General features: G+C 33.2%; 2 protein-coding genes across 4 annotated transcripts in view; one reads left to right on the top strand and one right to left on the bottom strand.

The window, feature by feature from the left end:
• LOC106783989 (myb-like protein P) overlaps positions 1-16,584 on the top strand; it is a 115,907-nt gene extending 99,323 nt beyond the window's left edge. For all 3 annotated transcript variants that reach the window (XM_014743033.1, XM_014743031.1, XM_014743032.1), the window contains 7 exons: positions 11,303-11,550; positions 11,648-12,155; positions 12,263-13,847; positions 14,568-15,413; positions 15,530-15,696; positions 15,822-16,021; positions 16,134-16,584. In XM_014743033.1, coding sequence (XP_014598519.1) covers positions 11,303-11,550; positions 11,648-12,155; positions 12,263-13,847; positions 14,568-15,413; positions 15,530-15,696; positions 15,822-16,021; positions 16,134-16,169 — 3,590 coding nt within the window. In that variant the 3' untranslated portion in view covers positions 16,170-16,584. The remainder of the gene's footprint in view (positions 1-11,302; positions 11,551-11,647; positions 12,156-12,262; positions 13,848-14,567; positions 15,414-15,529; positions 15,697-15,821; positions 16,022-16,133) is intronic.
• Positions 10,323-16,590, bottom strand: part of LOC106783993 — an 11,015-nt gene continuing 4,747 nt past the window's right edge. Inside the window, exon 7 of the mRNA XM_014743041.1 lies at positions 10,323-10,335. The gene's annotated coding sequence lies outside the window, so the exon portion shown is untranslated. The remainder of the gene's footprint in view (positions 10,336-16,590) is intronic.

Genomic DNA, 16,590 nt, shown 5'->3' with positions numbered 1-16,590 from the left:
AATCATCCTTAAAAGGTGTGAACATTTTTGTTGATCATTACAGCCGACAACGAGATAACGCGAATCGAGAATAAAAAAAAATTTCGGTGAAATTTAACTAGCGTAGGTATACACCCTATCGATGCGAATACCCCATTTGCATAGCATTTAATTTGTAACTGCAATCGATCCCTTTCCTTCCTACACCACCCCCACCCCTCCCCCCCTCTCTCTCACTCTCTTTTCCTTTCTCGTTCGTGTATGTGCAAATTTATCCGGAATACGTTATCAAGGGCTTTGTGTAATACCAAACGTGTAAGTATACCGAGTATTTACAAACGGTGGGTGGTGGTGGTGGTGGTGGTATGGTAACTGGGTAAAATTTTTGTCGTAGAAATAATAAATGAACGGCCTGAGTACACATTGCTTTTGATGAACGTATCGAAGTCGGGCACGACGAATCGTTCGAAAATACCCTATTCGTTGATGACACTCTCGCAAATTGAGTTGGGAATACGTTTATACTGTTACTGTTACTGCTGCTGCTGCTACTATTACTGTTGTTGTTAATATATATATATATATATACTACTACCATTGCGTTACTCAAACATCGTACAGGACTTATTTCTTACTTTATATATATATATTTTCTTGATTTAATTAAAAACACGGAACGCTTATATATATATATATATGTGTGTGTATATATCTTGAATTCGTATTTTCTCTATTCGTTTTTATTTTGTTCATCATATGGAAAACAAATTGCGTGACAAGGAAATCAGACTAATTGTATGGCTAGATATTCGTATAAATGTATACGCGTATACGTGTGCACACCCTTGAAAATTTGACTAATGAGAGAATCTCTCGAATAATAAAAAGTCGGAAAGTTATGGAGCGGTTCTCGTTATCGAAGCTTTTATTTTTCATAACTGATGACCGTGCGTCGTTTTATCATTGTTTCGAATTCAGAGGAGTCATATGGATATATATATATATTTTATATATTTTTATAACGTATCACCAATCGCGTTACTTCGTTTCGTTCTCGTATCATTGTTATCAAATTCTTTTTTTTTTTTTTTTTTTTTTTTAAAAAAAAATGATAAAAAAATATGAATAAATAATAAAAGAAATAAAAAGAGAAAAAGAGAGAAATTATATAAAATTTGTATAGAATAGAAATAAAATTAATTATATTTATTTTTTTAATGATGAACTAATGTTATTTACTTTTCATATGAAAAAAAAAAAAGAAAAAAAGTAAATTACACACATTCATAGAAACAATTTTCTTTCTCTTATTCTGCAATAGAAAAAAAAAAAATCGCGCGTTATTATAATGAGAATTAAAATACTAATGTAAAAGTAAATAAAGAAAAATCAAAAGAAATAAAGAAAAAGAGAAGGGGACAGAGTAGAGGCGGAGTTTGCAAGAATGGATTAACGATGACCCACATTCGTTGGCGTTGAGAACGAGCTATAATTAAGGTCCTTCCTCTATTCTTACCAGCAAAAGTGTGTAACTCTCATTGTCAGTGGTGGTAGTTCACAGAAATCGTTTCTCGACGAATCGCACGAGATTTTTCCAGCCAACGGAAATACGTCGACGTAGACGGAAAGGAAAGGAAGTGCAGGGGGGGGGAGGGGTTGAAAGAAAGGTTCATTGGAGTAAACGACGATGACAGGAGAGCCGACATGACGTTTAAATCGTTTCCATTATTTTTCCATTTTCCTTTTCTTCCAAGCTGACGAACTTGATTCCCCAAATTGATTTTCAAAGATTTTCTCATCGTTTATTTATCCACCGAGGTGAAAAAAACATTTTTGGATTTTTCATTGAACAAATTATTCACAGTACCTGAATTGATTCTATTATATATATATATATATTTTTTTTTTCTCTTTAACTCGCACGTTACACACACGCGTACTACACTCAGTACACGTGTGGCTTGATCAAATTTGATACAATTTCAACACTTCGGTATTGATAATTAAATATCGTGTGAAAAAACAAAAGCCATTATATTTTATTCGATGAAATATATTTGAAATAAATCCTCCGCGGCTGTGTGTTCGGACCTGCCTAAAATAATATTACAATTTTCTTTTCGTAAAAAAATAAAGTAACAGAAAAATATTTAATATATCCACCCACCGGACCATTTATTTTACAAATTACGGAACGAAATAATAAGAGGCGTTGAAATAAATTAGTACTATTAAAGCTACCACCACACCGAGCCACCAGCCGTTCGTTCATTATGCGTTTCAGGATAATACGAGCGAACGCGTAATTAGACAAAAAAAAAGAGAAAAAAAAGAGAGAGAAAAAAAATACATTATATCATATTTAACAAGTCTACGCGTAGAGAAAAATGATCGTGCGATCATTTTTCAAATAGGTATGATATTATAACGATGGATAGAAATTACTACGTTAATTTTAATTTTTGTTTTACGGTAGTATAAAAAAAGTAACATGATGAAACGCTATTGTCAGATAGGAAAAAGTATAGTTCACTATTAAAACGAATTAATTCGATTCGACGAATTTGCAAATTTAATGATGACGTTCGTAATGTAGTTGATACAAATTCGCATACTCTCTCTCTCTCTCTCTCTTTCTCTCTTTTTCACACTTTTACTCACTCATTCATTCGTTCGCAAAATCAATGTGAACCATTGCGAAGAGTAATAGAGAAAGAGAGATTCGTTAAAGAATCTCTGCGTATTTGGGTTGAAAAAAAAAAGAAAAAAGGAACGAGAATCAACGCGCGTGAAAACTCTTTCGACGATGGGAGTGTTGGGGTAGGGAAGAAGAGAGGGCTGTAGTAGGAGGGTTGCAAAAAAAGGGAAAAAAATTTGAAAAATCACCCTGGACATACGCGCCAGTAAAAATGTACGAATAGCAGTTTGGTTGTCGAGTATACGAGATTAAAAGCAACGTTACGTTAACCGACGTGACGAAATTCCATATAATCTGATAGGATATTTTATTTTTATTATTATTATTGTTACTATAATTTCGTGAATAAGACTTTTTGCCATTGATATATCAAAAATTTTGAAAAAAAAAAAAAAGAAATTATTCGATAAAAATTTAATCGGACAAAAGGTAGAAAAGTGTAAACACACTCACATTGTTAATATATAATTATTAATTAAAATTAATATCTATATGTTATTTCTCGTAATATATAAAGTAAACTTATATAATAAATATTATACGAAAATGTTTTCGGACGGAATTAATTAATATTTTCCTCTCGATTTTCTTTTCATACGGATTAATTACTCTCGCGTCGTGTGTTGGCAACGGTTCAGCTCAGATAAATCGTACTTTCTATCCCTATGACAGGAATATTTAAACGTATCGAACATCGAGATCACCATTTCTAAGGGTAGAAAGTAACGGAGAGAAAGAGAGAGAGAGAGAGGGTGAGGGTGAAGATGAGTATGAGGATGAGGGTAAGGGTGAGAGTGAGGATGAGGATGAGGGTGAGGGTGAGGGTGAGGGTGAGGACCCGTATCGTACCAGCATCCCCTTCCAAATATATCGTTCAGTATCCACTGTTCGATAATCGAATTCTGGGTCGTCGAACGTATGGCGATTATAGACCTGACAGAGAAAGAGAAAGAAAAGATAAAGAAAAAGAAAAATGTTAGAGAGAGTGAAAGAGAGAGAGAGAGAGAGAGAGAGAAAAATAGGAAATCCATATAAAGCTTACGTTATCTTCTAAATAACAAATTAATCTTTTTTTCTTTTTCCAAAATAATTCTCGTTTCTCGCAATCATCGTGCTTTTATTACTTTTTGTACTTTTTATTATTATTATTATTATTGAGTAATTAGTAGATATTTTTACAAAAAAAACAAAAAAAAAAAAGAAACAGAAAAATGAAATAAAAGAAAATTTCGTAAGTATAGGTATATAAAAGTCTCTGTGCTTTTTGAGAAATCATTTAAACTGGTTACACACATATACCCATCAAAAACTTAGGTACTCGAGCTCATTTACAAAATTACCAGACTGGGAGTTTAGAAGAGGGTGTGTTGAAAATTTCGCTTGGAGAAACTGGACGGGAGAATTATAAAATGTTAAAAAGCAGCGACATTATTGCTCGGAAGTGAAGAGAAGAGAAGAGAAGAGAAAAGAAGAGAGAGAATGCACGACGATGATGATGTTAATGTATTATTATTCGTAAAATGGAGATAAACCTCGAGAGGCTGTGTTTGCTTTTATATATTTTTTTCTTTTTCCATTTTTCTTTTCTATTTTTAATTTGTTTTTTTTTTTTGCAAAAGTAATTTATACGAGATTCGTAACAAATAATAAACGTATTCGTTAAAATAATAAATGTATAGTTTAATTACAGAACGAGTGAAGAGGAAAAATGAGGTCATTCGTTCTGTATTTATGTTTGTTCATATATACGTATATATAAATGATTTTGGATCTGTGTATATGTATTTATGTGTACCTATTGAGTCGTATATATATGTGTGTGTGTGTGTATATGTTACCGTCATAGCCGGAAATCCGCCATTGCTAGTAATTCCTCGGTAAAGAACATTTCGTTTCATACCTGTGTATCTTCCGATACGATAGGAAACAAAATAGAATACAAATTTCCATGGAAATCTCTATGAATATCTGTCTAACTAATGTCTAGAAAATATAGCCTGAACCTTTCCAAATCGATTTATAAATCGATATGGTATTCTACGCGTAGACAAAAGAGTGTACTTTAATTTAATATAAGTTTCATTAAAATCCGCTTACTATAATATAAGTATGAAAAATATTTACCAAAACTTTTCAAAGAAATTGCAAAGATGCATAATTTACAGCATTGCATTCTCTGACATTTTCTGCACTTTACATTTGATTTTCATAACTCTACAAAGTATTCTACTTGTAGACAAAAGAGTGTACTTTAATTTAGTATAAGTTTTATTAAAATCTATTCATTTTTAATAAAAAAAATATTTACCAAAACTTGATGTATGTGTCTGTGCCCGAGAATGTATTCTTTTCAACGTTGTTTAAATAGTAATTTGATATTCTATAGCATTGTTACATAGCATATATTCTTTGCATTGATGAGAATGCCGAGGAATTACCAGCAATGGCGGATTTCCGGGTATAACGGTAACATATATACAAAATTAATAATATAATTTTATTAAAACGAGACGATTTCCTGTGCGAGAGCATAATTAATAAAATTACACTGTATCCTCTATAAAATATTTTCAATATAGTTAAGAATATTGGGAAAATATTTGATGATATTTTTTAAAAGGCACGTTTTAACGATAACGAATTTTAATAAAATGTTAAAATCTATTTGATTCACAAATTTTGGTCTTAGAAATCACGTTTTATCTAACATGTTTAAATATTTGTTTCTTTTAATAATCTCTTTTCATTGTTCATAGTGATAATCTTGAAAAATTTGCGATAGAAGATTCGACAGTGCGTTAGCATTCGAAAATATGATTTTAAAAAAGAAAAGATATTTATACGTCAATTTTAAACTATCAAGGAAAAATGTTGAAAATCAATGCTTACAAAATTATACGTTCGTACATCCTTTTCATTCAAGCAACCCATTTAAAATTTACAACCTACTTTAAAATTTATTAAAACCCACCTTCTCTATCCTACGCGCTATTCATCATTTAAAAGATAATAAAAATTTTCGTCTAACGATGTTAAAGAAATTCAATTTTGTCGACTCACTTATAAGAAAAGATATAAGTTAAATATTATAAGACAGCTGGAGAAAGATTTACTTTACATAACTATTACAGCAAATTCAATAGTTTATTAAATATTCAAAATGCGTTATTAGTTTAGACAATGATACAACCTAATTTCAAACTTTCAACAGACGTATCTCGAAACATGAATTATTCATGATGAAACGATACAAGTTAAAAAAAATATATATATATATATATATAAAATGAACGTATACGATTTACAGTATAGAAATATTTTAACGATATATCAAGACGCATCGTTAAAAAAAAAAAATAATTCATATCACATCCCCCAGGACACAGGGTGGGTCCGCGGGGACACGTAGTTCAATCGTTTCATCCGACTTTCGCAATTGTTATCTTTAAAAATATTTATTAAAAGTGTAAACAAAAAAGAAAAACATTTTTATAAAAAAAAAATCTGACAGTATAATAAAAATGTATATGGAAAAAAAATAAGAAATTAATAATCTCGCGTGTGTAGGGGTTCTTTTTTTTCTTTCTTTTATTGTTATCTTTATGAAAATTGAAGATAAGATCCATAAGACCAAAAGGGAAATATTCGATATTCTGCTTGGGTGCAAATCAGCGGAATAGCCGTAACAAGGGGTAAAGTAAAAAAACGGGACGTATCTCGTAGATACTTTTCAAACGTCTTTTTCTCACCGAATGGAAATGAAAAGTCTAATAAGGCGTGATCCAACCTTCCGAACGAATGAACGAAAGAACGAACAAACGGACGAAGGCTCTTCTTCTATTTCAGAAGAAACGACGGAGCTTTGAGTAGCAAAGTAGCGAATCTTATTCCTTTTCTTTCCCCTTTTTCTCTTTTTCTCTTTTTCTCTTTTTTATCAACTCTATTTCCACTTTTTCGTCATCTCTTCTTTTTCTTCTAGTTGCTAGAAAAAAAGAAAAAGAGATGAAAAATAGATAGAATGAAAGATACAGCTTTATGAAATCTCAGTTGAAATTATTATCAAGGGCTTTGAATAGTACGGAAAAAGATTGGAAAGAGAGAGAGAGAGAAAAAGAAAGAAATAAAACAAAGAGCTTTTATATCAGATGTAGTAATTAATTCGGTGCCCCTTTTTTTTTCTTTTCTTTCTTAAACGGTCATTACTTTAATTCGTATTCGAATTTCTTACCTTTCTTGGATTATATACCATCTGTTAAATATACCAATTAATTTTCCATGCACATTTATATTAACAAATTTAATATTTATTTATAAAGTAATCATATACGTTTTTTTTTTGGTATTATTCAAAAGAATTTCCATTTATTTCGATAACTTTGTTCTATCTTTCATGAAAAAATTGCCGAATTCCTTGACGAATAAAAGATAACGATTTGAATGAAATGTATTTAAATATCAAGACACCGAATAGTAATTGGTTACACCTATCGATTGAAAATATGTTTTTGTGTATAAGAATTTAATAATATTTGATTGTTTTAAATTAACAGTGTATACGAATACTTCGGAAATTAACTTAATGTAGAATATTACATAAGTGTTTATGCATTTGAACATAAACTTTTTATCTCAGCATACATTCACGAGATAGGTATTTAAAATAATGAAAAAGGAAGATTATATTTTTAACGTTAGTTTCATTCGTTTCTTATTTTTCTTTCTTTTTTTTTTCTCTCTCTCTCTCTCTCTTTCTCTCTTTCTATCTAACAAAAGTCGTTCTTTTTTTCGCACCAGAAGAACCACCACCATCATCAACCTGCGAAAAGGCTCTTTTAAAACGCTTTGGTCGGTCGAGCTTCTTTCGCAAGCTCAGCTCAGCTCAGCTTTTCCATCGCGCGAATCGAATTCACAAAGTCATCAACGTGGAAAGAATCTCACAATTTTATTTTATTTTTTTTTTTCTTTCTTTCTTTTCTCCGTGGCACAGAAGAAAAATCGATTAGTATTACGAGAAGAAAATTGTAACCACAAAAAAAAGAAAAAAAAAACTATATATCGGATTATTTTTGACGTTAAATACGCTAAAGACTGATTAACCAATTTTCTTTTTCCAATATGTAAAATTCTCCCGTAATTTTAACAATTTTTTTCCTTCGTTTTATATTTTACGAATGCGAACGAATAACAATAATAATATTTATTATTTCATTTATATTACACATTTCATTCTCTCAAATTATTGTACACTCTTATATGCGTTCAATATGAAAAAAAAAAAGAAAAAAGGAAAACAAAATTGAAAAATGAGAATGATTGAGAAATAATTTTCCGTAGGAAAAATTTTTTAAATATTACGTCGAAAATTTCGAATATTAATAAATTATACGTCCTCCCAAATGATGTGTTATTCCATATTTATTTGTAACGAAAATTCCCATCGAAATATGCGTGAGACGTGATATCTCTTATCGTCCGTTTATTTTTCGATTCCACCTCGAAAATCTCCCATTGTTTCACGCTACCTTTCATAGGCATTTTATTTTTTTATCTTTTTTTTCCTTTTGTTTCTTTATTTATTTTTATTAACTTTTTTTCCTTTCTCCTAATATTCTCCTCTTTATCATCCTTTATTATCATTATCATCATCATCATTATTATTATTATTATTATTATATCGTGAAAATAGGGGTAAAAATATGGAAACATAAATCGATTTGCAACAACAATAATAATAATAATGATATCGTATCGATATACGTTTTCTTTTTTTTTCTTTTTTTTTTATTATTTTTAATGCGATATAGAAAATTACGTTCATTTAGTAGTTCGACGTTAAAATAACGATCTTTTGTATCTTTTAAAACCGCAATTCCTGTGTCTCCTTTGAGAACAATTCGTTCGTTCAACCGCACGCCTCCGCATTATGCTTCAAGATGCAATACATATATATACGTATATATGCAACACGTTGAGAAATCACATACACTCTCTCTCTCTCTCTTCTTATTTCTTATTCCTTCTTACTCATTCAGTCTTGTTTTCTTCCCTTTTATCGTTTTCATTTCTTCCGCATCCGCGGTTTGTACGCCCGTGTCTCGCGTAGAATCGTGATTTGCGTCGTCGTTCTTACCGCAACGAATCTTTTGTCACAAAACAGAGAAAGAAAAAGAAAAAAAGATAGAGAGAGAGAGAAAGAACGAACGAGAGTTAGGCGAATCTAATGAATCTTGAAATTTCTTGATCGATCTTACGATCCCTTCTTTATTTCTTTATTTATTTCTTTATTTATTTCTTGTTCTTTAATCGGAAGAGTTTTACTTTGTTTTATCTTTTTCAAACGAAAAAGATTCTCTGAATTGACTTGAATCGAATCTCGTTAAAGAAAAGTATCGAAAGGTTACAGGTGAACTAATCGAATTAGTCGATTCACCGTAATTCCTTTTCCTCTTTTTCTTTTTTATTTTTTTCTTTTATTATCTCAAAGATGTACGGTTTATAATCTAATTTTTTTTTTTTTCGTTTTTCTATCGATATATTTGCGATCAAAAAATTATTTAATTATTTCAATATTTATTAACACAGTTTTATTATTTGACTGGTATTTTTTTTTTGTTTTTTTATAAGTGAATAGGTTTATATATATATATGAATATTTTATAAGTATCAATCATTTTATTTAAAATATTAATACTAAATCAATAAATAAATTACAGTTACATTTATATTTATGATGTGTTTGTTTAATATTTATAAAAAAGAAAAAGAAGAAAAATTATTTATCGATTTAATAATAAAAATGACAATAGCAGCGTCAATAGTAGGGCTCTCTGAATATTTGGTTGTTACCTCAACACACAAAGGGTTGAATAAATATATTAAATTATATAATAAAATAATAATTGTGAAAAACGAGAAATAATAAATGAATTTTATTCACAGTAGTAGTCAGCTCCTTGAGTTTTGTTCTATTAACGTTAAAAAAAAAATAAAAAAGAAAGAAATTGATTTAACAAGAAAGTGAATAAAGAAAAAAAGAGAGTTAAATAAATATATTAAATTATATTAAATAAAATAATAACTGTGAAGCAAGAGAAATAATAAAATTGTATTGACAGAATTCAGCTCTGAATTGTGAGATAAAAAATAAAAAATAAAAAACAAGAAAATGAATAGAGTTAAGAGGAGTGATTTTCGAGACAAACCGTCGTCGTCGCATTTCCTTTAAGCAAGACTTTTACGGTCAAACCTTAGTCATGAGTTGGCAAAAGCGCAAAACCAATGTAAGATCGTTGACCTACTCTCTCACTCGAAGTAACTCGAAGGTAGAGAAATAGTAGATAGTAAGGGAGAAATAGAGAGAGAGAAAGAGAGAGAGAGGGAAATAGATGGAATAAGAGAGAAGGATAGAGTCAAATTTATGCGTAAGAGCTTTTGGCACGTACCTTGATGGTGCTGAGCTTTTCGAATACACGTGTCAGGGCTTATTCAACAGTTTCCTTCGAATTTGCCACACGTGTGCTTCTCGCATACCTCGAACCCCGCGATCTTTCAAAAAGTAACTTCATTTTTATCATCCTCGATATCGGCACTTGAATCCTTTCTCAACGAAGAAGAAAACTTCATAAGAAATTTTCCGTTTTATTCGGTGTGTCCTTGATCTAAAAAGAAATGAATCATTTTATTGGTACATATATGATACGTACGTAATATTCATAAATTCTAATCCTCAATAATAACTATGATCGAAATTTAACAAATTGTATACTACAAAAAAAAAACTGAATAAGATTATTTACCAAAATTATTCAGTTTTAATAATACGTCCTTGATCTAAAAAGAGATAAATGATCTTATTGGTATATAAAATGGAAACATTCCAATTGTTAACAACTCAATGATCTGATGATATATATATCGTATAATTTGTCAAGTTAATCTTAAAACTGAAGATTATAAATTCTATTTGGTTGGTTCTCGAAAATACGTTCGGTTGATCACGGGACATAAATTTGAAAATATGTAGTTAAGTGAAGACGAGAAGTGAACTATCGGGGTGACATCGTTTTCCATTAAATCTGAGGTTTCAATGCGGCCACCGGATTACGTTATACAGTAGACGTAAAGAATAGATCGTGAAATTGGGCCGAGAGAACACCTCGTTGTATATTTTGTTCTATCTAACGCGCGTTTAAAGAAATAACAAGAGAGAGAGAGAGAAATAAGAAACAAAAATAAAGAAAAGTGCAAAAGTGAAAGACTTAATTCCGGAGTTATAAAATAATAGGAATAAGAAGAAAAAAAAATATAGGAAGGAAGACAAAAGGACGATCGAGGAGGAAACGAAATCAACTTTGCTTCGAAAGAAACGGAACACAGTGTTCCATTGTTTCAGTGATTATTATTTTTCATTTTTTTTCTTTTTTTCTCTTTTAATTTTATCCACGTTCTTCTCCAGTAATTAATTTGTATTCAACCAACTGCAACAATTTATCCATCTTATAAATTTGTATAAAGACTAAATAATATGAAATACGCGTTCACGTAAATATACGGGCGTCAATATAAAATGTAAAAAAACAATATATTTGAAATGATTGAACGTTCCTCTTACATTTTGGTTTACAGCCTCAGACCTGGATTGTATAAGAGCTCTGTTCAATGAAAAGGAAAAAGAGCTTTCCCTGGCGGTGGCGAAGGTTGAAGAGCTGACGCGACAATTGGAAGAGTTAAGGGGTCGTCAGAACGGCGGTGGCACCGGAACGGGGGTCGGTGGTGGCGGAGGGGTCGCCGGTACCGGACCCGGTGGTATTGCTGCGGGACACTTGCCGACACCAGCCAGTGCTGAGCTCGAAAAACTTAGAAGGGAACTAATGGTAAATTGTTTTTCTATCGATTATACGATATATACTTGATCGTCTTCCTTAATTTGTTAACATCGTAACTAGTTAAACATTCAACATATTTCCCCAGTATCGGAACAAGATGAACGAGCAACAAAATCAAGTGGTATCGCAACAGAGATTAGCACTCGCTCAGAGACAAGCAGAAATGGCGTCTATCGACGCAAGGATAGCGCAACTTCAGGGTCGACTGCAACGTAAAAGAGCATTGAATCAACGACTAAGCCAACAACTTGGCTCGACGAATCGTACGAACGCTACTACGAACACCGGTTTCCCGGAATCTAAACTCGATTTTAATGCCAGTGGTAAAGCGAGACCTACCGGGAACATTGCCGCGATCGAACCTTATTCGCACATACCTAACGACAATGATTTCAATCTTAATAAAAATGATCCGAAGTATCAGACGTTACCGTACAACACCAAGTTTACCGTGAACTTCAAAGCCGTTGAGGATGACGTTAACAAAAATAAAATACAGCATAGCGCGAGCGCCTCCCAACTCGGACAGAGGACTGCCTTTCAACAATTCGGTCATCAAATCGCCCACAGCCAGTCGCAGTCGCACATACAAGGTAGGTTTTTTTATTTATCTTGCAGTATTCATCAATATTCTATATCCCCTCACACACATACGCACCGTACCACCTGCATTACCCTCCGATTACCTATGATTTTGCAGGTCAGTCTCAACCCCTTGGCTCGAATCAACAACAGCAACAGCAGCACAATCAAAATCTTGGTAACCAGACTGCCAATTTGCAGGGGAACTGCAACAACAATAGCAACATGACCGGCAACAACAACAATAATCACAATAATAATAATAATAATAATAACAACAATAATAATAGCAATAACAATTTGATCGGCTCGACACACAATAATTTCACTCAGGAGAATTTGTCACAGAACTTTAGGATTCATGCCCATAACCAGCAATCACAGTTGCAGCAACAACAGCAACAGGCACAGCACGGTAATACTCAAACGAAGCAATACAATTCAACGAGTTCCTCGACCTCCAGCTTAGGCTCAGCACCGTCCATCACGCAGGCCCATAATCATCGAAATCTACAGACTCATCAAAAACCGGTGTCGAGCGTGGCGCCAAGTTTTCCTGTTAAATCTTTAATTTATCAAACCTCCTCGACTAAGATCAATCCTGTGATGCCGCAGACGCTCAGTCTGATAAGTCGAGCTCACTCGACGACCCAAAACTTCGTGGGTTTGAGTGGGTCAAACAACAACAGTCAGCAACAGGCGAATCAAACGGGGCAAGGAAACGTCAGTTCCACTCAAGAGTCTAATTACGCGTCGAGGCACAATTACGGAAGCAATCAACAGCAGCCGCAGCAGCAGCAGCAGCAGCAACAACAACAACAACAACATAGTACTGGTCAGACGAACGCTCACGTATCTTCTTCAACGATTTATCAAGCCCAAAATTCACCGAATCTCGTGGCAAGCGTACATGCCACTCCAAGTGTAACAACTCTAACTAGTAATACGAACGTTCAACGATACAATCAAAACCAGAACGAATCTCAGAACGATAATAAAAATAAATTCGAACCTACGAAGGTACAGGATAAATTCGAGCACGTCTTGCCATCTAAACACGAACAACAACAGCAGCAGCAGCCACAACAACAAATTAGATACGATGGGAATCTCTTTAAATACGATAGTCAACAAATGAAATACGATCAACCATCGAAGATGTACGAGCAAGGTATTAAACACGATCAGAAACACGAGAATGGGCAATCGAAACACGAACAACACCATAATGCTAAATACGATTCCGGTCAATCCTCGCAGCAATACAAACACGATCAACACGAGAATCGAAATTCGGTTAAATACGAGCAACACGGTGGTAATCCATCTTTCAAGCACGAGGTAACGAACAATCCTCAACAATTCAAGCAGGAGCAAACAAAATACGAGTCGGGACAAAATAAATTCGAATCGACGTCTTCGAAATACGAACAAAACACGACGATCAAGCACGATCACAACGTCAAGTTTGAACCACCTAGCAAGCTATCGGAAAAGCCATTCGAGTTTGAAAGGTTAAAGAACGAGAACGAGAGAAAGAATTTGAATGAATTGAGAACAGAGGACAAGATTAAGCCTGCGCTACCCCCAAAACCAAGCAAACCCAATCCACCTCCTAGGCTGACTCATCATGACAAAATCGATGTAACTTCGGATGGACTCAACGATTGTAAAACAGCGGTTGTTGTTAGCATTGGTTCCAGGTACATTTTTATATGTATTTCTATATGTTTTTTTTTTGTATCCTTTATTATTATTATTACTATTATTATTATTACAATGTTGCATATATTATACGTAACAAAAAATATATATAATGGAGAAATGAAAGTAGAGAAGAGAATAAAAAGGAATTCGACTTATCCAGCGAGAAGAAAAAGAGGGGAAACAATTACATGGGGTGGGTTAATTATAAATGTTAATTAGTCCACGATCGATTTGGCGAGAGTGAATCGAGTGTGAGGCCTGTCTCGAATAATAGACACCGAAATAGAACGACGAATGTACTGAAGAGACAACATACGTGCGCTTAGTTCCCGCGAGGTCTCTGATTGATAAAGGCGTAGGATACCAAAGTGGTCGGTGATACTTTAAAAATCTTTGTGTATTCTTTGCAACCTTTCTTTCTTTTTTTCCTGATTATTTCAATTTGGAACTTGTGTCGAATAAAAACGACGAATAGAGACATAGGTACTTTAATCGAGTGGGTCATGCAATCTTTACCTTAACGAGTATTGTTCACTCGAAAGACAATCGCGAAACACTTGAAGCAATTACTGACTTAAATTTGCTAGTTAAAAAAAAGTTAAATTGTAAAGAATCTTTGAATGCAATGGTATTATTAAACTCTTGAAGCTTTGTAAAGTGTTGATTTCTTATTTTATTGTTTTCTATATTTATTAATATTATTTAATAATTTTCAGAACCGAGAAGGAAGAAGATATACCACCGATTCCAACGTCGGAACCACCGGAATCACCAACGGACTCTCAACTCAGTAATCACCAAATTATTAAGGCACGTCCGTTGACGTTGAAGAAGGCACCAATTTCGGAACAACCCAAGTTGCGATATGCTAAATCGAATGTTCACGTGTCGATAAATCGACGCATTGAAATGCCCCCGGCTTTTCTTTTCCCGGAAACTGAAATACCAGCGGACCTCATGCAACCTGAACAGCAACAACAACAACAACAGCAGCAACAACAACAACAACAGCAACAACAACAGCAACAGCAACAACAGCAACAACAACAGCAGCAGCAACAGCAGCAACAACAACAACAACAATCTCAGCAAATAATCGACACGGCGGACAGTAATTGTAAGAAAAATAATACGATTATCGGCGAGGATGTAATTGGAAACGAAAAATTAGAAGAATCGGATATCATCGATGCTTTGAATATAATCAACATCGAGGATAAACCCAAATTAAAAAGCGACACGGAACGTAGATTAGAATTAGATATAGATGGTAAGACGTCCGAAGTGATGAGAAGAAAAAAAGGTAATCTGAAGTCCAGTACGGGGAAAGCTAATCTATCGAGAAGAGTTTCCTTCGACCCACTTGCACTTCTTTTGGACGCCAGCCTAGAAGGTGAGCTCGAACTAGTGAAGAAAACCGCCAAAGAGGTTGCCAATCCAAGCTCGGCCAATGACGAGGGTATAACCGCCCTTCACAACGCCATATGTGCTGGTCATCTTGAAATCGTGAAATTTCTTGTTGAATTTGGCTGCGATGTTAATGCTCAAGATAGCGATGGATGGTAATATCAATATTTTTCCTATATTTTCTACTTCTTTCTCCTATATTTACATATATTTGCATATAAAATTTGCATTACTCTTATGTACTATATATAATACTTGTTCAATTTTATAGGACACCGCTTCACTGTGCCGCAAGTTGCAACAATCTCTCTATGGTGAGATTTTTGGTAGAACACGGTGCTTGCATTTTTGCAACGACACTTTCCGATCACGAAACAGCCGCGGAAAAATGTGAAGAAGACGAAGAGGGCTTTGACGGATGCTCGGAATATTTATACAGTTAGTATTGTTACTATTATTATTATTATTATTATTATTATTATTATGATTATATATTCGCCATCGTGTGTCATGATTTAATTAGCAAATTAATTAGTAAATTAATTGTCAAACTCTCGTTACAGGTGTACAAGAGAAATTAGGAATTATGAATAATGGTCAAGTGTATGCGGTTTTTGACTATGAGGCGCAACATAGTGACGAACTTTCTTTAAAAAATGGTGACTCTTTGGTCGTGCTTCGTAAAGGTGACGATAACGAAAGAGAATGGTGGTGGAGCAAACTTGGACACAAAGAGGGCTATGTACCTCGAAACTTACTGGGTGTAAGTTACACTTATAAAAATATTATTATATATTTTCAACTTAAAAGCTTTAGAATTATTCTTCTTTACTTTATATGTGATTAATCTCTTAAATATTATTTTCATGTTTCAGTTGTATCCTAGAGTACAACCAACAAAAACGGACTGAGGCACCTGATGCCACATCATTCGTAATATCCGCTAATAATTAATTATTCATTATCACAGTATTCGATCAGCAGCTTTATCTTATTAAGTATCGTAGTCCATTGTCACACATTACCAATGTTGTCTTATTTAATAATTATGTGTTATCTCGCCGAAAGGAAACGAATACAAAATTCTGTATAATTTTTTTAGATTTTTTAAGAGAAAATACAGAGCGCGTGTAGAAGACAAAACGCCCAAGCCCATACGTGTTGTGTGCTGGGATTAACATATAAGTTATTTTTATTGACAAATCTTTCTCTCTTTCTCTCTCTCTCTCTCTCTCTCTCTCTCTCTCTCTCTCTCTCTCTCTCTCTCTCTCTCTCTTTTAACTTTTACACGTGGAAGTATAAAATGTTTATGTTTATGTTATATAAAGATAT

This window comes from Polistes canadensis, unplaced genomic scaffold (assembly GCF_001313835.1).
Source record: "Polistes canadensis isolate GaletaPanama2010 unplaced genomic scaffold, ASM131383v1 scaffold_28, whole genome shotgun sequence".
Lineage (NCBI taxonomy): Eukaryota > Metazoa > Arthropoda > Insecta > Hymenoptera > Vespidae > Polistes > Polistes canadensis.
The sequence above is the reverse complement of the archived record's forward strand: the minus strand, read 5'-3'. Positions and strand labels throughout refer to the sequence as shown.